Source organism: Loxodonta africana, chromosome 21 (assembly GCF_030014295.1).
Source record: "Loxodonta africana isolate mLoxAfr1 chromosome 21, mLoxAfr1.hap2, whole genome shotgun sequence".
NCBI classification, from domain to species: Eukaryota; Metazoa; Chordata; class Mammalia; order Proboscidea; family Elephantidae; genus Loxodonta; species Loxodonta africana.
The window spans coordinates 30,600,910-30,626,030 of record NC_087362.1 but is presented as its reverse complement, the minus strand read 5'-3'; the positions used below and the strand labels follow the sequence as shown (position 1 = coordinate 30,626,030).

At 48.5% G+C, this 25,121-nt stretch overlaps 1 protein-coding gene across 7 annotated transcripts in view; it reads left to right on the top strand.

Annotated features, from left to right (window-relative positions):
* Positions 1-25,121, top strand: part of BANP (BTG3 associated nuclear protein) — a 99,052-nt gene that overhangs the window by 26,359 nt on the left and 47,572 nt on the right. For 5 of the 7 annotated variants that reach the window (XM_003418063.4, XM_010597809.3, XM_064273677.1 and 2 more), the window contains 3 exons: positions 8,989-9,105; positions 10,875-11,050; positions 23,112-23,351. In XM_003418063.4, the coding sequence (XP_003418111.1) occupies positions 8,989-9,105; positions 10,875-11,050; positions 23,112-23,351 (533 nt within the window). The remainder of the gene's footprint in view (positions 1-8,988; positions 9,106-10,874; positions 11,051-23,111; positions 23,352-25,121) is intronic. The other 2 variants (XM_003418065.4, XM_010597810.3) reach the window with 1 other exon arrangement.

The following is a 25,121-nucleotide window of genomic DNA, read 5'->3' as shown; positions in this document are numbered from 1 at the left end:
GCTGCCATGTGAGGAGCGGGTGGTGGGGCGGAGCATGATAGGCACAGATGAGGGGAGCCATAGCCTCCTGCCCTATGTGAGGAGTGGCAGTGGGGTGGAACATGGCGGGAGCAGACCAGGAGGCTGCACCAGTCTAGTGGAACTGACCCAGCCTCCTGCTACTAGGACTGCTCTGCTATGTTGCTGGTGGCTGAGAGGGCTTAGTGCTCTGTGGACTTGTGGGGGCATGGGCAGGGACAGGAGGGGCTCCTTCACTCCTTAGTTTTGGGATGCCCACTCGAATGCCACAGTTTCAAGGTGGCCATCGATCTGGTTTGTCTGGGACAGCCTGGGTCACGCCTACTGGTGGTCAGTAGTGCCTGTTTTCCCTCTCGGAGGTCCCTGGCTTGTCTGAAATGTCCCATGGCCTCCACACCTGATGTCCACCTGGTGGTGGTTGAATGTAGTATCTGTACCCAGAAGGAAGATGGGGGCTGTTCCTGATGTCACTTTGAGACGGGGCCTCTTACATGTGTTTGTACGTGTTGTCACAGCTCACCAGTTGGTTTTTGCCAGCAGACATTGGTTGCATGTGATCCGTGTGCCAGCTTCTGTCCTAGGCCCTCGGGCAGTGAGGTCCACCTTGCCAGACCCAACACCTTCTTCTAAAACACAGCATTTAAAAAATGTAATTTGGAAATTAACATAATGCTGTAAGTGTACTGTAAAGGAGGATGAAAGGGAAGTAATGATGATAAAATAACATGTATTTTCATATGTAAATGGCCAGGCAGATCCCACTGGAAGATGTAAGGGATAAGCCAGGTGCCTAACCCCTGCGATGAGTGGGAGGCTTCCTGGTGTCTGATCCAGGGCTCTGGTATAGGGACTCGGATGCTATGGCCGCTTTCCAGTTGGGAGTGGAATGTTCCACCACGGTCAGCAGTTCTGGATGAAGCTTCAGACAACACGAAGCATGTTTCCCTCAGACTCACACAGAAGCTGAATTTCTGCAAAATTCAGGCTATATTAAAAATACGTGAAACTATTTTGTGCATAAATGTAGGCTGGAGTAAGGGTCTAGGCTCTGAGAACGAGAAGCATGTTTTTCACTCATATGAATGTTGAGGACTGTTGAAGTTGGTGTGGGAAGATAAGTTGTGTGACTGTCTCGTCACTGTCTTCACCTCCCTGATGTCCTTGGATGTCTTCACCTCCTCGAGCTGTTCCCACTCAGTTCTAGCAGTGTGTTCTATTTATAACAGCCAGATATGTCCCAGCAGATTGTCAGAACCCTCCTGGGCACCTCTATGGAGAGCCATTGCCCTAAGTGGTGAAGCGATGAATGAAGGACATACTTCCTGCTGACAAGAAGCTGCATATTCTGAGGACAGCCCTTGGTCCTTTGTCACTTCTTTGTTTGTGTTTGGAGGGGGTAACCTTCATGAGTTAGGGGAAGTGTTGATAAGAATCTTATTTATTCCACTTCTGCCTTTCATGATCTGTGGTCCTTTCACCAGGGCCAGGTGGGCGTTTGTACCTTTGCACAGCTGAGGAGGAAGAATTCCAGGGGGCTGAGCTGTGTGTGGGATCCCTGGAATGGCGTTTTTGGTGTTCCATGTGTAGATCTCTGGAGGGAGCGTCATGTGTGGGGAGGAGCACAGCCTCTGGGTGTCCCAAGATCCGTGGGTTCAGATCTTGCTGGGTGACCTGACCAAGCTGTATAAGCATTTTGAGTCTCAGTGTCCAGTTTCCTTATCTTTGAAAAGAAGGAGGTAACAGAGGCCTGCTCTTGGGTTCCTTTAGCCTCACGGTTTTGTTATCGATCTTGTAAAGATGCCACCCTCACCAAGGCAGATGTGACGGGAGAGACTGGCCACCCACACCATGTTAGTCTGCACTCCCTGTCTGGTGAGCCATGTTCCTCTGAGTTTTCAGTCTTCTGACAACAGAGCTTCCCTCAGCTGGGGCACGTTTCCAGGCTGCAAGGAGCCGCCATCTCTGTGTTCTGGTGACGGCAGGCTTCCTGGTCAGGATTTCCACTTCCTTCACCACCATCGGGGACCTGCGGCTATCTGGAGCCCTGCCGTGGCTTTCTCTGTGTGCCCGAGCATGTGGTAAAGTAAGAGTTTCTGATCTCAACACAGGCCTTCCATCTGATTAATCCAAATCAGTTAGATTGTATGGATTCAAAGAATTCGATTGGTAAGATAAAATTAACCTGTGATGGGATGCACTGTTATTTTTTATTAGTCATGAGGTTTATTCATATTGCTAATAAAACCATTGCTTATAAAAATTAAGAGTAATAGAGGAAAAATCTTTTTTTTTTTTTTTCCCTACTTTCTTATAGGCAGAATTTAGGATAGGATGGATTTGAATAATTTTTAAATGGGAAATACAAACTGCCAACAGTTGAAAGCTGTCCACAAGAAATTTGGGGGAAATTTTAGAGGATAAGAATTTAATCCTAGTATTGCAATCAAAAAAATTTTTTTTTAAATTAGCTGCTCATTTGTAAACACAAATACATGTATGAGAATTTTATCTCTTAAATGTGAGCAGTGGAACATAAAAAAGTCTCCAAAAACATTTAAAAAATTGATTAATATTCTGGGTAATAGGATATTCCTGTGAATTATTTATTTTGGGCCTCACATATTTAAAATAAAAATTAGAGATATAAAAGTCATAGATTATCTTATATTCGAGTCATATACTCTTAAGAATAGGAGTTCCCGAGGCCCGCTTGAATTTGTTGGGAACGGTGTGCCGGAAATCTGAGCGTCATTTCAGGATAGTGCAGATACCTCTAAGGTCTTTCCAGTTTCAGTGACGTCCCTAGGGAATGCGTGGGACTCTGTCGTAGACATCTATGGCACTGCCACAATAAAAATGTCTGTGACGTTGCTTAGATGGGGTTTCAGCCAACAACTGTGTGCTACTTTGGGAAGAGAAAAATGTACTTGACGTTCATTTTTTTGGGCAGGTGCCTTTCTTCCTGCAAGTATACAATAAATGAAGGTTTTGCTCAGTTGTAATTTTAGGTGCAGCAACAAGAGGTTTTAGCTTCAAAGGTGTTTTTGAGGAGATACTGGCAATGGAAGACGGCAGAAGTGCCCTGTGTGAAGTTGGTCATCAGTCATGTAGTCTGTCTGTCCTTTGAATGCCAGCATCAGAATAGCTTTGGGACAGTGTTGGGGACAACCTTCTCAGCAGGGGTCTACGTTTAGTACACATGAAAGGGATCCTGAGCATGTATAGGTGTACTCAGGTAGATAAATGGAACCAGGTACAGAGGCATTGAAGAGTGAACACAAGCAGGACAAGCTGAGCCTGCGTGGGGGGCCACGTGGGGGGCCGTATTGGCTGGCAACAGCCCAGGGCCAGCGTAGCTGTGCTCAGTGCAGAGGTCTGGCAATAGTGTCTGGTTGTCCAGATGGTGTCTTGTGGAGCCAGGTGATTTGATCTCTCAGAGAGCAGCTCCTAACCCAGGTGTGCTTGGCTTGTTAGTTTTCATTACCTCAACAAATTTGTTAACTAGAGAAATGCTCACGTGTCTTATTTTTAAAAGCTTGAGCTTTTTATTTCGAAAAACTTATTTTTAAAAGCTTTTGTGGGTTTCTGCTATTTTGAAACAATCAGAGACTTCTTGATAATTCTTCTTACCATTTTAAAGTTTTTCTTTCAGTGAGGTGTCTCAGTAAAACTGGCAGATGGGAAAATTGTTGTTTTTTTTCCTTCAAAGCTGGGTATTGACCCACAGAGAATTGAAATATTTGATCAAGAAGTATTATACTTTCCTTCTAATAAGTTGATTGCTGATGCTTTATTTTTCAGAAGGTCTTTTTTTTCTTTTTAACACTGAAGGGTATTTGTGGAAAGGCCGTTTTGGTTTTTCGCAGCCCTCATAGTTTCTTGGCACAAGATAGGTCTTCTCTGAGCATCTGTGTTCTGGAATGGTGGTAGATACTAGGATCTGGGTGCTGGGTGTCTTCTGCATGTCTAAGGTGTCTTGTACTAGAATTGCCTATTCCCCATGGGGGCACATAGAGTCAGATGCCAGGATCTGGGTGCTGGGTGTCTTCTGCATGTCTAAGGTGTCTTGTACCAGAATTGCCTATTCCACATGGGGGCACATAGAGTCAGATGCCAGGATCTGGGTGCTGGGTGTCTTCTACATGTCCAAGGTGTCTTGTACCAGAATTGCCTATTCTCCATGGGGGCACATAGAGTCGGATGCCAGGATCTGGGTGCTGGGTGTCTTCTACATGTCTAAGGTGTCTTGTACCAGAATTGCCTATTCTCCATGGGGGCACATAGAGTCGGATGCCAGGATCTGGGTGCTGGGTGTCTTCTGCATGTCTAAGGTGTCTTGTACCAGATATTGCCTATTCCCCATGGGGGCACATAGAGTTGGATGCCAGGATCTGGGTGCTGGGTGTCTTCTGAATGTCTGGGGTATCCGGAACCAGGGTTGCTCATTCCCCATAGGGTCACATAGAGTTGGATGCTCTTGTGGAGTGTTTGCTTCCATCTGGGAGTCAGGCCTTGACTTCAGTCTGCTCTCTGTTAGTGGCTTGTTCATTAGCAGCCACGTCTGTAGCTCCTTGGGCATAAGAAGAAACAGTGCATTTTTCTCATCAACTTGTTCCTCTCCTGATTTAGGAGGAGTTTTGTTCACCTACAAGGATGGCTTCCAGGGTGGGCGCAGGCAGGCAGAGCCGGAGCCTCCCGGCGCCATCTGCTCCAGGATTTTGTCTTTCTTAGGCATCTGGGTTTGGAGTTTATTGCGTTAGGTCACTCCCATGTCTTTGGTGCAGTTGGCTATTTTGGGGGTTGGTTTTATATTCTGCTCATTAGATATTGGAAGAGCTTTTAGTGCTAATTTATTCAGTCATCTTGCTGTGAGACTGTGGAGTGATGTGGTGGCCCGGTTCTGTGTGTGACACCTCCCAGCTGGCTCCAGGCCTGCTGTTCCCAACTGTCAGGCTTTGGTCTTCCATGCAGAGAGTGTATTATAGATGGATAGCCGGTCACCTCATTGTTGGAACGTGTCTCCCAAATCTGTGTGAACATGTGTGCTGAGAAGAGGGGCTGATCCCCGACTTGGGATACTGCCAGCTCTCCTGATGCTTACCACATCACCGTTCTCTGCTTCTCCAGGTTGCTGGTCTGTGTGTCATACTTTGGGGGGAGGAAAGAGTTGCCTCTGGCCCTTTGCAGCGATTCATGCATCTGTTGTGGTCCCAAGTCCAGTTGGTCTGTGCATTGTGCTTCGGGAGAGGAAAGTGTTGCGTTTGGCCCTTTGCGGTATCCATGCATCTGTGGTGCCCCCAAGCCTGGTGGGTTTGTGATGTGTTTGCCCTGCCCTATCCTGCTCTGAGGTTGCTGTTGAAGGCGGTTTGTGTGTTATCTAAGAAACCACAGCCATAGATGGCTGCTCTTTACTGGGACCCCAGTTAAAGTTGTGCCCAGTGGGAAACTCTGTGGTTTCCTGAGGTCAGGGAAGACTTCGCAGAAGTGCCTTCTGAGATGAATGCTCAGAGCCTTCGGGGAGGCACCTCCAGCTACTTTCCCAGGATGGGCACTGGCCAGACTGTGCGCAGCCTCCCTGGGACTCAGCCTGTCCCCTTTCTTGCCTTCCGTCTCTTGTTTTTTTGCCATTGACTCAAGGACTAGCATACGAGTTAAAGTAGCAAGTCCACTGGATGGTCTTCTTTATGTGTTACTTTCTGTTGGCGTGCTCAGGAGGGGCTTCATAGGAACTGTAGCCAGGTAGCAGTCAGATGCTGCTCCTGTGAACTTATGGATTTGTTTGCAAGCCCTCCCCGCCACCGTGGGAGCAAAGCGCCACAGAATGACTGGTTTCAATACTCAGTGATCATCTCATGGCGCTGCTGGTTGGGAGTCTGGGTGAAACATGGCTGGGCCGTTGCTCAGGGTCTCACCAGGCTGCATTCCCTCCTGGCGCATGGGGTCCGTGTCCAAGCTCCATGGTTGTTGGCAGGGTTCAGCTCCTTGTGGTTGTAGGACTGAGATCTTGCTTTCTTGCTGGCCATTGGCTGGAGCTGCTCACAGGCCCTAGAGCCCCCCACAGTTCCCTGCTGCATGGCCTCTGCCCGCATGGCAGCTCATTCCTCAAAGTGAGCAGGAGAAGCTCTTGTTGCAGTTGTAAAGACGGCACCTGATGTGTCGTAGTCACGGAGGTGACTGTCCCTTCACCTTTGCCACATGCCATCACCTCACCATGTTCATAGTCCTGCATCACTCAGGGAGGGGATTGTACAGGGCAGAACATCAGGGTGGAATCTCAGGGCCATCTCCCAGTCCTGCCTGCTCCTCTCTGGAGAAGGGCTTCTGGAGCCCTGAGTGCTCACTGGCGCCCCCGGAGCGTGGGCGCCTGCTATGACTCCCCTCAGGGCAGGGCGCCTGTGCTGGGCACGTAGGCCCGCATGCACGCTGCTCACATGTCTCTCATTGGGTCGCTGTGCCTTGCTGTTCATCACCTAGCCCGGAGTATTTCTGAATGCATTTCACAGAAAGAGGTCACATTTGCTCACATAGTGCCTGTAAAGCTTTTGAAAACCTGAATATTCTTTTGTACAATTTGTGGTTGACACCATGAATTGCACTAGTTGAAAAAGGTATAATTTCTGGCACATTTTAAGATTGACATCTAAAAATGTAACTGTTTTATTATCTTTTAAATATTTCTAACAGACTCTAAATTCAACCCTCCATTTCAAGAAACCCATGAGCAGGCTACTGACAGTCATGTTTTATATCATCCCATTTAATTTTTCACTTCTGTCTCCACGTCACTGCTCTCACAGAATGGTGTCCTGTTAACTAGCCTTTCATACTCCTTTGGGATAAAAATTTATTCCCTGTGATCATAAGGCCCTAAGAGTTAAGAACACTTCTGGATTGAGTTCTCATTACAATTATTAGTAGTCCACAATCCTCAAAACCGCATAAACATTTGCACTAACTAATAATAAACAGTCAAATGCATCACGATGGTATCTCGTGCAGAGGTGGGTGGGGTTGACTTTTCTAGTTCCTGGGTGCACGGACAATGGTGACATTTGCCTCAGCGGAAACAGGGTTCAGCCTCAACTGTCTTTCTGGTTCTGATTTTTACTTGGTTCACACAAACAAATGTCTGGGAAAGGAAAAAGTTCTATTATAGCAGTGTTCCCCAGCTCTTCGAGATGCGTGCCAAAAATCTTAGCGATCTAGCCTCAAAAATTATTTTAATGATCTGTGAGCTGAAAATTCAACTAGGCTTTCCTTCAGTTTTGTTGACAGCAAAGAATTGTAAACCAGCTCACTTCCCAAGGAGATTTCAGTCAACAGTTGAGGCATGTGCTCTTTCATGCCCACTCTAGTGTCTCACACTGACCCCTGGTTTGCTCCCAGGGTCCTTCACATCCTCGTCAGGGCACCTAGGCATCAGTATGGATGGGTGAGAGAGAGTTTTTTTTGAAGCAGGGAAAAGGGCTTTGTGAACGGGAGCACCTTGACCAGACGTACTCTCCCCAGGGAATTGTTTTTAGGAAATAGTACATTCTGGAAGGCGAGGACGTGAAAATAAAGTTGCTGAGAGAGACCCATTTCCACAGTGCCCTCTGGGGCTTCTGTAGGGCACATTTCCTCCAGTTTGAAGCTGGCTGCCTCAGAGCATTATTTCCTTGGTCTTCAGGGAAAAAGAGTCTCGTCAGTCAAACAACTTGGCTGAATGGTAGCGTGAATAATTTTTAACCTATTTATTTCCTATAGGACTTCTCGGACCTCTAATGCTTAAAGTCCATTGTCAGTTTCCATTAGGGAATGACTGTCTACTTGGCATTATTGTCCTTACTTAGTAGCTCATGGAGCCTGAGAGCGAGAGAGCGTGTGCGTATACATGTGTAGGGTCTCGGAGACACCAGGATTTGGAGGGTTACTTTAGATGCCGCCCGAGAACACCTGGAACGGTGGGAAATAAATTATGCCTTGCCAGAAGTACACCTGATTATTTCTTTACTGTAGAAGAACACACCGTGGTCCTGAGACTTGTTTTGGGTATGAAACGGTGCTGGTTTTGCTCCCAATCTGGGGTGTGGGTGGTTGATGGTAGTGTGGCGTGACATTGGACTAGATTCCACGTGTGCTTCTGGGGACATGAAATCATCTCATTTAAAAGCAGTGTCCCCCTGACCGCAAGTTAACTTTTGGAGGGTAAAATCTAACTGCAGTATTTTCTTCTTGGTTAATATTGGTCTGCATCTCAAGTGGTATGGTTCTTTCCCTCCCCAGCATCTTACAACAAAGTTTAAGGTGCTAAGGGTTAAAAAATTAATGATTGAAATCTGTAAATGCCAGTGTGCTTTGGGATTAAGCTGTGTCAGTTGTTGTGTGTTTATCCAGGTTCCTGTTCCCTCAAGGAGGCTGCTTATTAAGAGTTTTGACGGTTCCTGGCTTAGGGCTCAATCCACTTGTGTAATCGTGCTTCAGAGCAAAACCTGAGGCCCTCTGGGTGTACTGAGTGCACTTTCCCCGTGGAGTCTCAAGGCAGTCAGTGTCATGTTCTTCTACCAGCGGTCCCTAGTAGGTGTTTGCCCTTTCTTTGCAGAGCACCGACATTGTGGAAGGATAGTGACAAGCAGAGCAATTATAAAAGTCTAAACTTGGTTGGGGTGGGATGAGTAAAAATATGATGCAAACATACGACTTCAGAAACCCTAACTGTGCACAGTAACAGCTTGTGGTCACTGAATCTACCCCTACAGTATGTGAAAATTCCTAGTTCAACTTTCCCCTGCTATCTAGTCATCAACAGTCGGGGAAGTTAAACTGTCAGAATCCCATGTCTAGTTTATTTCCACAGAGTATGATGGGGTCACCGCCTGCGTCAGCACAGGCCACTGGGAGTTGATTGTACTGAATTACTCTTGTGTACCCTTGCAATGAACATTGTTGTGTTAAGGTCTTCTTTTTCTTTGTGATTCTTTTGTTCCATAGCGTCGTCCCCCAGACTACAGTAATACTCAACAATGATCGGCAGAACGCCATTGTAGCCAAGATGGACGACCCCTTGAGCAACAGGGCACCGGATTCCCTGGAAAATATCATTAGCAAGTCAGTAGCCACAACACCAACCCCACCTTCCACTGCCACTGCCACTATGATGAGTCCCGCAGGAATAAGTGAGCGAGCCCATGCCAAGGCCTGGGCGGAGGTCACTGCTCCTTTCTGTGAGCCATGCCTGCGCGAAGGGGATGCACGCATGTTACCTGGAGGGTGGCTATGCCGCTTCCAGGGCTCGTGTCCTGGTTACTAGGCAGACCAAGTGCGAGACGTGAAGGGAGACATGACGTTTTTGAACTGTTGTGTCTAATGTTCAGATGTGTCACAGAGAAGTCACTTTGCATTTTCAAAAGAGTAAGGTGAAACTGCTTCTCCTTTCATCTTGCCCTTTGGTTACTTAAATCTCTCTGTACAGCATCTTGTCTGGTACACAGACAGCCTCCTTTAGTTTGCTAAGTGACAGGCGTTTTGAGTTGGTGACTTTTTTTCTTAAGACATTTTGAGGGCATGCTTGATGGGAAGTAGGAGTAAGCAGAGACTCCGCCTTGTATGGAGGTGAGTGCAGAGCCGGTGGCCTGCCTCCTGGCCTGCTGAGCGCCAAGCTGGGTGACCTGCCTCCTGGCCTGCTGAGCGCCGAGCTGGGTGGCCTGCCTCCTGGCCTGCTGAGCGCCGAGCTGGGTGGCCTGCCTCCTGGTCTGCCTCCACCTCTCTTCACGGTACTCCCGAGGGGACTTTTGTGTTTTCGTCCTGGTCTGTGTCCTCACAGATTTCTGTTTTGCCTTTCTCCCCCCCGATTTTTCCTGATTTCTTGATTGTCTTAGCTTACTTGTCTAGGACTCTTGAGGGACAGATGCATTGGGGTGAGGAAGACAAGATGATGGTATTCCTGGTGTGTCTGGTCCTCAGAGGTGGAGGGAGCCTGGTAGTGGAGAGGAGCACAAGTCGGACATGCTTTATGCGGGATTCGGGTGAGGGCAGCCCATCAGACGCTTAGTGTCCAGGGGCAGGTTCAGTGTGGACAGTGGTCTATGGAAGCCAGGCCTGGAAACCGCAGCTGCTGCCTTTGGTTGTGGCCATCATTTTAAACATCCTTTGACTTTGCAGACAGGGAAATTGTGCTTCTTTCCGTGTTCTCTGTTCTGCATGCCAAGTTTAGGAGTGTCAGAAGGGCCCTTAAAAAGTAAGAGGTCTCCACATAGCCCTTCCTCCTTTTGGAGAGATTTCTGGAGATGGCCACAGGCCTATTTTGCTGACAGTATTTATTGTGTGTCTCAGAAGCTGCCATGGTGGTGAGACTCCCCTGGGTTCCTTGACTAGCCTGAGTCCACCTCAGGGTTTTTAGTCAGTGGGGTAATCTGGAGGAGGGCTGTCGTTTCCAGAATGCCTAACGCTGTGCATTGAACTGGTTTGGTGTAATTCTCCAGGCATACTTCCCCTTCATCTGGTCCTTCCCTGGACTTAGCCCGAAAACATTAGTCTTAACCCAGATGTCACTGTTGGCAGCATGGCCTCTGAGATCAGAAGAGGCACATTCTGGGCCTTGAGTCACAGTGAGTTATAATTTTACTTCTTCTGTGAAATGGACATTCTCTAAAAACTTTGAAGTTTTATGCAGTTTCTTCCAACCCCAGACTATTTTCTGCTATGAAATTGCTGTTGATCTTGAGAGAGCGCGTGTGGGCAGGCTGTTTGGCCCAGTGGTCCCGGCCGGGGTGGACTGTGCTGAGGAGAGGAGAGGAGGCGTCCAGGGGGTACACGGTTGGGCTCCTGTGGTCTGGCCGCTCTCACCATGCAGGGCTGGCATTCTGTTTCCCTTCCAGTGCTGTGCCTGGGCGTCGGCAGAACACCATTGTGGTCAAGGTACCCGGTCAAGAGGATAGCCACAACGAAGATGGGGAGAGCGGCTCTGAGGCCAGCGACTCCGTGTCCAACTGTGGGCAGTCAGGAAGTCAGAACATCGGCAACAACGTCACTCTGATTACCCTGAACTCCGAAGGTGAGTCTCACAAAGCCTTTCCTTTCCTTTGTCACAAAGGTACAGAAAAATAAACCAAAATCAAACCCACTGCCATCGAGTCGATTCTGACTCATAGCAACCCTGTGGGACAGAGTAGAGCTGCACCATGGAGTTTCCAAGGAGTGCCTGGCAGATTCGAACTGCCGACCTCTTGGTTAGCAGTTGTAGCACTTAACCACTACGCCACCAGGGTTTCCACAGGAAAATAAATATGTGTTTATTGTTTTAAAAAGTGATATGACAACGATGACCAAAAACCAAACCAAACCCATTGTCGCCGAGTCAATTCTGACTCATAGTGACTCTATAGGGTAGGGTAGAACTGCCCTGTAGAGTTTCCAAGGAGCACCTGGTGGGTTTGAACTGCCAGTCTTTTGGTTAGCAGCCGTAACGCTTAGCCACTACGCCACCGGGGATTCCCACAGTGATGAAGAAAGTGGAAATCACGTGAATTCCACTGTCCGGAAATTTCTGTCAGCCTTCTGGGCTTTTTCTGTGTCTGTTAGTGTTTATGATTTTATAACCTACTTATTTCCAATAAAGTCATTGCTGTCTGGTTGATTCCAGCACATAGTGACCCTGTAGGACAGAGTAGAACTGCCCCACAGGGTTTCCAAGGCTGTAACTTTTACGGGAGCAGGCTGCCACATCTTTCTCCCACTGAGCCACTGATGGGTTCCAGTTTCCGTCCTTCTGGTTCATAGCTGGGCATTTTAACCACCGCGCCACCAGGGCTCCTTTTTCCCCCAGTAGGTAGTGAAAATCCACGTTAGTGAATGCAGAATTTGTGATCTTTGGTGATCAGTTTTTACTGAATTAATCTAGTTCTGAATGCTTTCTACTGATGGGCATTGTAACTTTTCACTTTTGTAACTGCCTGTCTCTGAAGCCAGGTCGTCTTACCTCTGGCGAGTGTCAGCATGGACTGGCAGAGGTGAATTGCAGGGCTGGAATGAAAATCACATTAACAACAGTCGCAGAGAAAAATAGCTGCTGCTCCCTTTTCCCGTGGATTTTGATTGTATAGCCACATACGTCAGGCTACTCACGTTTAAACTTCTCCAGCTAAGAAACAAAAAACTTCAGGCTCTGGGGGAGTCAGGGGTTATCATAGAAACCAGAATTTTTACTCTTTTTATTTACGTTTCTTAATGTAATATGATTACTGTGAAATATATTTTAGTTGAGGAAACAACAGACTGACATTAAAATGAACTTTCAAAAAGGGATAAAATCTGGAGGGAGCTTACTCAGGACTCCCTAAGAAAAAAATCACTTTGTTTTTATCTGAGTCTGTGTTCTTCAAATACAAGATGATGGTCTTTGGGCAAATTGTTCTTACTTAGCAAAGGGTCTGAGCAAAGTCTTGTAATCACTTTTAAAATGAATTGTTTCCATCAAATTTGACTTTGAAGTGTAACGCAGTTGTTAAGATTGGGGCAAATTAGAAAAAAATGGTAGTTTTGAGGAGAAAGAAGCCATAACTCAGGAGCAGTCCGTTTTATCATTCCATTAGGAGAAAACATGTTGTAACCAATCTGTTTCACTGACTTCTGTCCTTGGGAATGTACGTCCCCGGAGAGTTTCAGTGTTAGGAAGTATCTGCTGAGGCGCTTTATCTGAAGCCATGGTTTGGTGAAGATTATAGAGACAGATGGAGTCATCTGTAAGTGATTGCTATATATGTAAATGTTGGAAAAATAACTAATCCATTAACGTCTGATAGCAGATTTGCTATCGACCTGCACCGGCATCATCTGGTAAGTGTTTCCGTGAGATGGATGAGGCTGTGGGAATCAGACGAGCCGTTTTCCCTGCCCAGGTCCTCCCCTCACTGGAAACCACAGGCCCAGCTGCAGAGAAGCCCAAGTAAGCCAGTTTATATTAGAGACCATGTCATTAACATGAGAAGTGCTAAAGGGTAGAGGCCTGTCTTTTCATTTAGTCAGTTTTGTTCCTGATAAGAGCCAAGGGTTGCAAGCTCACAGCTTGTTCTTATCTTCTTCTTATCTTCAGTTACGTGCCTGAAGTTCTTGAGAGCCATGGGTTTCAAAATGGCTATTTCTTAAGAATCCCAGACGATTTGCGTAAGTTGTCATGGCACCTTAGATCAAATCAAGAGTCACTTTGCTCTCCAGGGGAGGTACCATATTTTTGTATCCTAGCTTTTTGCTTAGGCATTTCTGTTTGCCTTGGCATAAACTCTGTTTGAAGGTGACAACCGTCATTCATTCAGAGCAGTGCACAGGATACCTGTTTCTCAGTTCTTCGGTTCAATTGACTGGTTAGGTGTTGGTATTCAGGTGTTTGTTAAGTATAGAAAATATGTTGTTAGGTGCTGTCAAGTTAGTTTCAACTCATGATGACCCCACGTGACAGAGTGGAACTGCCCCATACAGTTTTCCAGGCTGTGATCTTTACAGGAGCATATTGCCAGGTTGTTCCTGTTTGGAGCAGCTGGTGGGTTCAAACCACCGACCTTTAGGTTAGCAGGTGAGCACTTAACTGTTGTGTCACCAGGGCTCCCCACTGAAACTTTGTGGGATGTGGTTATTCCCAGGTTAAGCTGGACACCTGAGCTAGAGAAACAGGTGAGGGAGAATGGATCAAGGATGGGATCATTTAGTTAATTAAAGCATTTAGTCAGATTAATTAGGGGTTAAAATTCCTACCGTGTATAGCTTTCATAATTCTTACAAAACTTGACTGACAGTACATACAAAATGCTGTATACTTCATTTCAGTGAGGGAAGCATTGAACTTCAAGTGTAATTGAAATATTGTTAGGAATTGGCCTTCTGAATGCTCCAGAGCCCCGTGTTCTGTGTGGTAAATAGCTACGCGGGGCAATGAAAGATGGGAGAAGCAGTTCATTGTGGGAGATTGCCAGCCCTAGGAATGGAGAGCTGTGTGTGTTTTACAGGGATGTTGATAACGCAGTGTGTTCTGAAATAGGATTAGTGAGCATTGCAGTGTGTTCACAAAAAAATCAGCCTTACTTATGTAAAGCAAGTCCTGCTGGAAAAAACTTCTTGAAAATTTGTGTACATAGTTTATTTCACATAAAGCTTATTTTACATATGTTTTTTATGAGTGTGGTAACATCAGTACCTATCATTCATGGCAGTCATAAATTGGCTGCTAAGAAGACTAGGGTTATAGACAGGATGGGGACCAAAATAAAGCCAAATTAATGAAGAGAAAATAGTATAAGAAAATAGAAGTGGATTCTTGAACATGATGACATAGTGATGTTGTTGGTCTTGCATCAGAAAGAGTGGTCATGAAAGGGTGTTCTAGAACACTGACTGTGAGGGGGACATCATCTTGACATCTCCTGTTTATTTACAGAATGGGCAGCATGTGACACTAATTAGGGACACCGCATCTGTTCTCAGCTGTTCACTCTCCTTCATGCCAAAAACTGAGATATTTTTGGACACGCTCTTCAATCAGAATTGAGGCTTATGGTGTAAAGCAGCCCAGGAAGTCAGATGTGGCCCTTCCACAAAAAGAGGCTCTTGTGGTTCTTGCTGTGCACCAAGGTCAGAACACTTGACCATGGGACATATGCTCTGGGCCTGGCTCACACTCTTGCCCTCTAATCAGTCGGGAGGTCATGTGAATTCTGGGGAAGAACTCCTGGCTCTAAACCAAAGACTGTTTACTTTTTACCTTCTCCTGTGTCATTCTCCTGTGTGGAACTCACTCTGTTGAGTTGCCAATTTAGAAACTCATGTTATCACTCTGTTTCATAGCTTACCCACTGCCATCAAGTTGACTCCAACTCATGGTGACCCCATGTGTTACAGAGTAGGACTGCTCCATAGGGTTGTCATGGCTGTGAGCTTTATAGAAGCAGACCACCAGGCCTTTGTTCTGCGGTACTGCTGGGTGGGTTTGAACCACCAACCTTTAGGTTAGCAGTCGAGCGCAGACTGCACCACCTCGGGACCTCTTTTATAGCTTAAAGATATCAAGTTTATGCAAATAAGTGTGGTTGTTGGGGCTACAGGCACAATGTTAACTATAAAGACAGAAGGGCGGACACACGTTCTTAGGTTAGAGCTTAGTGTGGAGTAGAGTGGCCCTGGACATGTTTGAGCCCTGATATCCCCTTCTGTGGATTCCACGTGGATGTATTCTGTATCACCGTTTGTTGTGGGAATCAGTTATCTCATTTCATGCAGCGTGTTGCTTGTGAAATCCATAAACAGCTTGGACATCTTTACATAAGCAAGATGAAAATTAATTTTTGGTATGGATGGACAATAGAACCCTCTACTAGCTCATGATCTTGAATCTGTTCTCTGAAAACTTTCCAGGCAGTGGTTGAGGTCTGAGCCTGAGGACTTCATCAACGTGAAGCTGGTCGTGTTGTGGAATTGACACTGTGTTCCTAGTCTGTGAACAGCCGTGGTACAAGTGGTGAATCATCAAGTTTTCTTTCTTTTGGTTTGCTCCTTGTCTGTTGGGTAGAGACTGCAATGTCTCGTTAGTTGTCTCTCTTGGTGGCTGCACAGTGCTGAATATGGAGAATTTTGGTGGGAAGCTAGCAAATAACGGCCAGCTCTCTGCTTGGGGGGTAAGAGAGCACACAGTCGAAACCCACAGTGTGTCCACGTGGCATGCAGTCAGGAGTTGTAACCTGGACTCTGAGATGCTTAGTGTGGCTGTCAGGGTGGGATGCTCTAGGCAGAAACCACACTGTTCTTGGGAAGGACTTTGTGGGAGTGAGGTGGCATGGTTGTGGCTGGTAGCCCTCCCAATGGCCTGACTTGGTTCCTGCCAAGGCCCTTGGTGTGTGCAGGCCTCACCAGGTTTGCAGACTTCACTGGGTGTGCACGGGCCTCACTGAGTGTGCGGGCCTCACTGAGTGTGCAGACCTCACTGGCGGTATAGATCCTTACTGGGTGTGTGCAGGCCTTACCACGTGTGCAGGCCTCACCGGGGGTGCAGACCCTCACTGGGTGTGCTCAGGCTTCACTGGGTGTGCCGACCCTCACTGGGCATGCATCGTCCTCACCAGGTATGCAGGCCTCTCCTGGCGTGTACAGAACATCATCACATGTGAGCAGGCCTCGCCAGGTGTGCAGGCCTCGCCAGGTGTGCAGGCCTCGCTGGGTGTGCAAGCCTCACTGGCAGACTCCGGCTTAGTACTGGCGCGTGAGTAGTGACAGTGCACTGCGTGGAGTCCACTGATCACCCAGACTTCCTCAGGAGAGAGCCTTTGAGTTGCTATACCATGTGCAGCATGTCTGGCACATCACAGATGCCGAATGAAGGTTGTCTTGTGTCACTGGTGTTGAGCCGATGCCGAGCCTAGCCCGGGACGTTCCGTGGGTTGGCGCCAGTCCTAGCCAGGGACGTTCCATGAGTCGGCACTGGGCCTAGCCTGGGACGTTCCGTGGGTCGGTGCTGAGCCTAGCACTGGGCAGTCAGTGGGGTTGGTGCCAAGCTTAGACCGGAGCGGTCAGTAAGTCAGTGGGTTGTGCCAAGCCTATCCTGGGCCAGTCAGTGGGTTGGTGTCAAGCCTAGCCTGGGAAGGGAGGTGCACTGTACTGACCTGGGGGAGTTTTGGGTTTTTTTTGGTTGTTTCTTCATTTTTTTCTCATGCTAATGGAAGAGGCAGCATAGAATCAGGTGGCTCTTCTTCATTTAAACTTTACCACAAAGAAGCTTGGTCATCCTTTTCATCTCAGTGCTTTTTCTTACTCCTCTCATTTTTCTGATTTTAAAATAGAATCTCAAGGCAAATATTTGCATTCTGAACTGTTTCAGTGGTAAGAAAATTCAGATTACTTCTTGAGGTTTTTTGTTTTAATGGGGTTTTTCAGAAGTGCCAGTTAACTTCATTGAAGATACCAGTGATTGGAACAGAAAACAAGTTCACTTTTCTTGTAACCCAATTTGTAATTTTTAAGTAAAGCTACTAAAATCATTCTACTGCTTCAGATGCCAAAACTGGACCAGGCTGTTTTAGTAAAATACATATGTTCTTTCTGAATTGTTTCTCAGATATTTATGTGGGCTGGTGCTCCATGTTGTTTTCCTTCAGTTGTCAGAGTGAGGCGTTGGTGTGTGGCCCAGGACGCAGAGTGTGTGTGGAGTCCAAGCTGAGACCTGTATTGCAGACAAGGAAGATGAGTTAGGGCCAAGCACGTTCAGGGGAGGTCAGATCTGAGTGAGCAGGCTGCGGCCAGTCCCTCCTCTGATGAAAAACGGCCTCTTCGCAGCTCCTTGGCAGTCCTCTTTGCTGGCCAGAGAGCTTGGAGGGTGCTGCTCTGTTCCCTGATGGTCTCATGAGTAATACAAGTGAAACCCAGTCCTCTCCTTCCACTGGGATGGTTTGCCCCTATTTCCATGATAGTTACTGTCCCTGCTGTGCTTGGTCATGGAGTTTCTACACACTGGTGTCTTGCTCACCCGGCCTGGCCTTCTTGGTGACCACACACCTGCGACCACAGTGCAGGAGGTGAGGTTAGGAGTCTGATGCCCACAATGACCATGGTGGAGGTGTGAGTCATGTACAGAGTAACACATGCTGTGTTGTTCTAGTCTGTTCTTGGGAAGTCAGCACTCAAGGAAAGCAGAAGAGACAGGAGTGGCATGTGGCCTTTACAGAAAGTTTGTGTTAAACTTCTGGTTAATTCCTTCTTATAGACACTGCATAATTGAGGGGGGAAAAAAAAAGAACTTAAATTAACAACAATTCTCCATGGTCTGACTGCAAATTCCAGGTTGGGATCTTTAATCATCTTTGCCTTTTTCCTGGTAGACAGCTTTGGACTTACAGAAAGTTTAATAACCCAGTAAACTGTATCAGGAAGCGTGTGTACCCGATGCTTTTTACTTTAGACAAAGAGTGTGTCTTTGAGGGTCAGCAGCTTTCTAGGAAGAGGCTGTAGAAGTGCTCAAATCACCTGTTGACAGCAGGCAGGAGTAGTAGTGGCTGGAAGCACTTGCTTCATGCTCAGCTCTGCCCTCAGCTTGCCCTGTGACAGATATGGAATCTCTGCAGAGGCCTCGTTTCCTTCTCCGTGAAATGGACCACAGTGCCAGTTTCTTGGCTAACTGCAGATTAATGAAGGAAGGCCTGCCTTTCCTAAAGTGCTCAGAGAGGAGATGTGGGTTTGGGAACCTGCCTGCTCAAATGGGCCCACATGGGGCTATGACCCTGGGCAAGTTGTGTAATGCCCTCTGCCTAGGCTGTCCCTCACTTAGACTCTCAGAGCCCTGCAGGCACTGTCAGGAGCTCCACAGGCACTGGTGTGCACGCAGCCCAGGACACAGAACTGCAGTGAACTTTAGCCTTCCAGATTTCTTCGAGAAAGACCAGACCAGAACTGTTTATGCCATGAAATAGGAACCTGACCCTGCTAGGACCTGCTTTTGAGGCACTTTATAGCTTGACTAGTTAAAAAAAAAAAAAAAAAAAGTTCTCCGGAATACATAGTTCACTAAGAATGGAAGGTTTTATTGACAGTGATGCTCACAGTTTATGACGCGCATTATGAAGTCTGTGCGTTTGTGCAGCCGCACAGGGTTGCTGTTACGTTTTTGCAGTTTTCATCTGAGTGTTAACAACAGCCCTCTGAGCGTTGCAGCAGAGTTTTGCACCTCAGGATTGTCAAGAAGCTTTTCTGTTCCGTTGTTCACAAGCTATAGATGGCGGGCCTGAGAATCAAACTCCTTTCTTGAACTATGCTATGCTACATTTATGCATCGAGAATCTCAGCAAATGGAGAAAAGAGACTCAAGCAGTTGAGTTTCTTAACTCATGTCTCACTACCCATTGTAGAGTAATATCGAATTCACCAATTACAGGCTATTAGCTCAGCTTGCAGATTGGTTCTAATCAAATTCTTAAAGACACGGGAATTCAATTTAAAAAATTAGTCGTTGCAGGCTCTAAACTCTGTTACAGTGGCTTCTGTGATGGGAAGGCAGCTGAACTTCTGAGCAGCCCAGGGCTTGAGGAACGCCTGGTGTTTTGTGGCCGATCCCCTGCCCAGCCGGCTCCCTGCGGGTTTGTGGGGCGCGTAGACCATAGCCACGGAGTGCTGGGGAAGCTGAGATAGGCTTAGCGAGGGAAGTGTTTTTTCCTGTTTGGAGGAGGCAGGCTATGTCTTGAGGAGGATGCTAGTTTCTTGGAAGTAATAAAAATAAACCAAACTGGTTACCATCAAGTCAGTTCTGATTCATGGCGACCCTGTGTGTTAGAGTACAGCTGCTCCATATGGGTTTTTTTTGGCTGTAATCTTTATGGAAGCAGATCTCCAGGCCTTCCTTCTGTGGTGCCACTGAGTGAGTTTGAACCGTCAACCTTTAGCTTAGTGGTTGGGTGCAAACCATTTGCACCATTCAGGGACCTCAGTGACTTACAGAGAAGGGAAATTTCCACAACAAACTGACCCTTCCCTGCCCTCGCTTCCAAAAAAAAAAGATCCCAGTGGAGCTGCTCTCACCCTCTCACCGTGAGGTTCACAGTGAGGTGGCAGCAGCTTGCGCACGTCACCCCCTTGGCTGAATGGCTGTTCTGCTGACATTCCAGGCGCGGCATCTCAGTGACACTCTGACTGGCTTTTGACTCCCTGCCTGAAAAATAACACAGAACTCTGTGCAGTGTTTATATTACTTTAAAGTATTGTCTAAACAGAGAAGACTCGGTTCAGCAGAAGCCAGTGTCACTCGTTATTCATGAAGGGATGAGGCCGTCTTTGGAAGGTTGGAGAGTTAAAGCCCACCGCTGCTTCCATTTTCCCAGTTGCTGTGTCGAGAATGTTCTGGGGACCCAGGGGCAGCCACGCACCCTGCCCGTCTGATGCCCGAGATGCAGCTGCCGCCTTCTGGCCACTCACGTGGTGCGTCATGCTTGCGACCTCAAATGCCTGAGCCCAAAGGTGCTGGTGGTCACCAGGTTGGGCCATGTTTGCAGTTAGTGCCAGTGCCTGAGAACTCTGGAAGCCTAAGGACAGCTAGCCCCGTCAGGCTACCTAGTGATCATCTTCTGCACAGCCCACAGCGGCTGCCTGTGTCTTCCATGACCCTTCTCCATCTGTCTCTGCCCTGCATGGAGTCACTGGGGGCTCCCATGCACTCAGCCCTGCACGACCCTCCACCCTCACGTGCCCCTCTGCACTCTTTACTCCAGCCACACTGGCTCCTTTTCATTCCCAAGGTGCTCTGCTCCTTCTTGGCCTCAGCCTGTGCGCAGCTTCCCTTCTGGAATGTTCTCTGGGATTCTTCCCTCAGCTATCTGCTCCCCCTCCTTTGCTTCAGGTCCCCTCATGCTTGGGGCTGCTGGCCCCATCTGCAGCAGGCCCGCTGGTCACTTTCTAGGCCAGCACACACCCCTTGCTTCAGGGCCTCCCTTTTGTAACCACTGTGTGTCTGCGTCCTTAGCTAGCCAGCTCCCTGAACTGCACAAGCTGTTGGGGTTTCCCTCGTGCTCCAGGCTTGTTGGCAAGGCCAGGCCATGCTTGCTGCCCACTGGAGGGACCTCCTCTTTGCACGCAAGCCAGAATGTAAACATGAGAACGTTTCAAAAGAAATCTCACGAAGAATATCAAAGCCGCTGGGTTGTGACACACTTTCATCACCTGAGCCTGGAAAAGCATGAGCAGACTCAGGCTCCTTAGCTCCCTGGTGACCATCCTGCCTCGGCCTTCAGATCGGCCCCTGTGTGGAGTATTTGCAGGAGGGTGGGGGTGGGGAAATGCCTCTTGCACCCTAACCTGGTTCAGTTTGGGGTTAAAGGAAATTGTGTGGAAGGTGCTGGATCTCCTTGCTGAGTTGTATGTTCCTAAGGCTTGTGATTACATATGGGGGAAGGGGGCGGGTATCTGCCCTTTCACGTGCAGTACTTACGCTGTTCTTAAAACCACCCCGAGAGCTGTCACAGAAGCGTGAGAGGAGCCAGATGATGGGAGAGCCACAGAGGGCAGGTCTTCCTCTGGCATGTGTCTGGCACGGCACCAGGTTGCCATCATCTTTGGAAAGAAATCCACAGTTCTCTAACCCTGGTGGCATAGTGGTTAAGAGTTTGACTGCTAACCAAAAGATTGGCAGTTCAAATCCACTGGCTGCTCCTTGGAAACCCTGTGGGGGTAGTTCTACTCTGTCCTATATCATCACTATGAGTTGGAATCAACTCAGTGGCAATGGGTTTGGTTTTGGTTTCTGTCTCAGAGGGAACGGGCAGTGCTGCCGGGCCATGCAAACTCCACTGCAGGTATTGAGGGGAACCTGTGTCAGCTGGCCACTGCCTCCTCCTTTCCAGAGCTCTGCCTGTCTCCCCATTTGGCTATACTTTTTTCTCCCTTCAGCACTGAGCAAACACCATGACTTGGGCCTGTCCCCTGGCTTCCCTCTGTGGCCTTACTAGAGGCAGAGGAAGTAAGTGTCCGTGGTGCCCGGCACCTTGGCATTTGCATTTTAAACTGCCCTGAGGAGGCCCCAGGTTGGGGCGGGGTGATTTGCAGTCTACAAGGCTGAGGTTGGACTTGCCTGCATGGGCAGGCTGTGCTGCCCGTCCAGGTGCTGCTCATTGCAAAGCTCTACTCCTTGTGGGAGACAGTCATCCATCATGAGTTAACACAGAAACTTCAGTTGGACAGGGAGCCAGCCAAGGCGTGGGGGTGCGTAGAAGAAAAGTCAGTTCTGCAGGAAGCAGGGGCATGTGGCCACCATAGGGACTAGTGCCGGTTTCTTGTAGTGTTTTAGAATATAAGGGTTCCTGGGGTCAGAATTGCTAGCGGAGCACATAGCCCCTGGGCATGATGTCCCAGTGATGCATGAGCCCACTGGGCGCCAAGCCCTGCTCCTCGTCTGCCAAGCCTCCCCCCACCTCCCGCAGATCTGCCTCCAGATGCAGGCTGGGGGTTTCTCAGTCTGTGTCAGCAGCCTCAGGAATCGTAATATCCCAAGCAGTGTGTTACGTAGGGTAAGGAAGGGTATGTGGGAAGGAAGGACATTTGGTGGAGCTCTGAGCAGCAGGACAAAAGAGGGTGTTCCCAACAACTCAGGTTCACTGCTGAGGTCGAGGGAGCGAAGGAGGGGGTCAAGCAGGTTTCACGGAGCAGGAAGGGTGGGGAAGGGTTTCATGGTGAGCATCACCAGGGCTGAGCAGTTTGTCTGTGACGAGCCAGCCACTGCTGCAGTGCAGGAGATGAGAACTCAGACTGTGTGTCATTTAGAATGAGTCAAGCTGGCACATGATACATGTCTTCCTCTCTGCAGTTCAGCAGTTCAAAGCCCCGAATGTGCATGCCGCGTCCTCTCCTGCAGGACACACATGCAGTCTCAGTTGTCCAGGGGCAGGGCCAGTCAGTGCAGCATGGGCCCTGCTGGTGGCTCTGCTGGCGGCTGCCACGCGCTGCAAAGTGCAAGGGAGGCATGGGCCTCCTGTGGGGTCCCTGACACCAGCCATCTGAGACAGCACTGTGTGTGCGTCCTCCTAGCTCTGGGACAGAGCTGAGAACAAACACAACATTTTGTTCTTTTAAAGCTTTGTACCCTGCTGGGGCTGTCAAGTGAATCTGCCATTTCGAAGAGTGGCCTTCGTTTGCTGTCGCCTCTTTCAGACCCTTCAAACGACAGTGGGTAGGCATGAGTACAGCTGGGAAGCACCCCTTAGTTGGCACGGTAGTCGCACGCTGTCCCATTCCAGGGGATCGCAAGTATGTGAATCGAGCTCATGCTCTGCAGTTTGTTTCCTTTAATGGAGTTAAAAGCCAGCGCAAATGTTCTGTTCATCTTTCTGAAATAGATCAAAAGGCCTTGGGGCAGTTTTTTGGCAAATGATACCGTCTTTCTGTTCTTGGTCAGGTTTAAGCGGCCCCACCTTTGTTTCCTTCCTCGACAGTAGGACTGGCTCGGGCTTGTGGCAGACCTTTGGGAGCTGGGCAGGGGCAGCCCAGCCAGCCTCGTGGCTTGTCTTCCTTGCCTGTGTGAGCTGAGCACTCAGGCGGCTCTGACATGTGAGCGTCCTCGGTTCACGCCCCTGACTGTGGCTGCTAGGGCTGTTGCTGTCTTTCAGAGGACTACCCCAACGGGACCTGGCTGGGCGACGAGAACAACCCCGAGATGCGGGTGCGCTGCGCCATCATCCCCTCCGACATGCTGCACATCAGCACCAACTGCCGCACTGCTGAGAAGATGGCACTCACACTGCTGGACTACCTCTTCCACCGCGAGGTGCAGGCCGTGTCCAACCTCTCAGGCCAGGGCAAGCACGGGAAGAAACAGCTCGACCCCCTCACCATCTATGGGATCCGATGTAAGTACGGGTGGGGGGCATGGTGAGGGCTGTCTCCCTGAACAGTGAAGTGCTGAGTGGGCAGTGGGCCCAGATCCTGATAACTGGGAAAGGGCAGCGTTCTGGGTCCCTGTACTCGACTCTGGGCAAAGAGTGGCATTCTGGATTCCTGAATACTAATAGCTGGGAAAGGGCAGTATCACAGATCCCCAGATACTGCTAACCAGGGAAGGGCAGCATTCTAGATCAGGGGCTTTCCTTACTGCGGCTGCCTGGTGTTCTGGGTGGGAAGGGCGCTGGGGAGGGTAGGCTAACTGGTTAGAGGTTCTTCCAGGACTTTGAGGTCCTGGGCTCCCTCGTTCAGGAGCTGCTTTCAAGGAAGCAAGGAGGAGGAGGAGAGCAGGGCCCTCCTGCCCACCGGTGGGTCCCATGGACTGGGCCCCTCCCGAACATGCAAAGTGGTACGTGGGGTGCCTGTCTTCCCTCTGTTCACGGGCAAATAGGGCTGGTGTACTGGTTAGGAGCCTAGAGACATGAGGCCTAGTTAGAGATCTGAGCCAGCAAGTGGTCTGAAAGCTCTGGCTTCAGGAAGTGATCTTCCCTATTTGCCATGGAGCTGCTGTAGGGTGCTGTGTGTATTACAAATTAGAATGGATGTAAGTCAGCCTTTTTTTCCTCCTGCATGAGTGGATTGCCCTTACTTGGAGAAAAGTGCCAACTCACCTTTGAGGCTGGGAATATGGGGGTGTGGATGCATAGAATGCTCCCTGAGGAGTGCTGGCTGCTGCTTCAGGAGAACACATGAGTTAATTTTCCCCCTTTTCGGGGTGTTATAGATTCCTTTTGTTTTTCTAGGCCAATTGCTATCAACTCAAGACTAATTCAAGAGCTAAGTTGCTGGCACTCTGTCTTCCGTTTCTGTTTTGCCTTGAACTTTGGGTTGAATTTGTGGAGGTGGTGGTTTCCATTCCTCTGTGGATTATAAACTCCGTGCCACCTCCCAAGGACTTGCGATAAGTCCTGTCCGTGATAGTCTGGTTCTGTTCTCCATGGTGCAGCTCTCATCTCTCTCTGTGAGGCTTGTTACTGGAGAGATGATTCCTGATGCTGAACCACCCCTGTCCATTATGAGGGTTCTGGTAAGGGGGAGGCTGTTAACAACCACAGCGGAGACTATATTCAGCTTGGTGGGGCTGCCAGACAGCTTGCCAGGACAGTGGTCAATAGTGGCAGCCAGGTACAATCAGGTTCTTCTAGTCTCAGAGTAGATGAGGCCATGGTTCATATAGACTATTTGTCCTGTAGGCTGATTCTTTAATGTGTTTGCTTATTTTTATATACATGTACCTGTGTGTGTCTTGTATATATTCTTTTCTGTTGCTGACAAATTTTGTACTTCGTGTAATCTCATTAACCCCTAGAGAATTTGGAAGGCTTTTTCCTTGAGTGAGAAGGAATGTGAATGGAAGGATGGTTTCTAGAATGTTTCCATCTTTTTATTGAAGACCACGTGCAATAAGATGGTTTGATACTGAATATGATTGCTGTTTCTCATCTTGTCTCAGAGCCAGCAGTCGTGGTTGGACTTCTCTGTAACTACAGCCAGTAGTCGGACTCTCTGGAAGCTATGGCCAGTTCTCGGGCTCTCCTGTAACTACAGTCAGCAGCTAGCCAGGACTTCGTGAAACCCTCCCCAGCACCCAAAGCCATGCCTGGCTTGTCACAGTCTCTCAGTAACTAGTTACTGTAGTTACTGAGTTCATGATTCCGTGACTAAAAATCAGAAAGTAA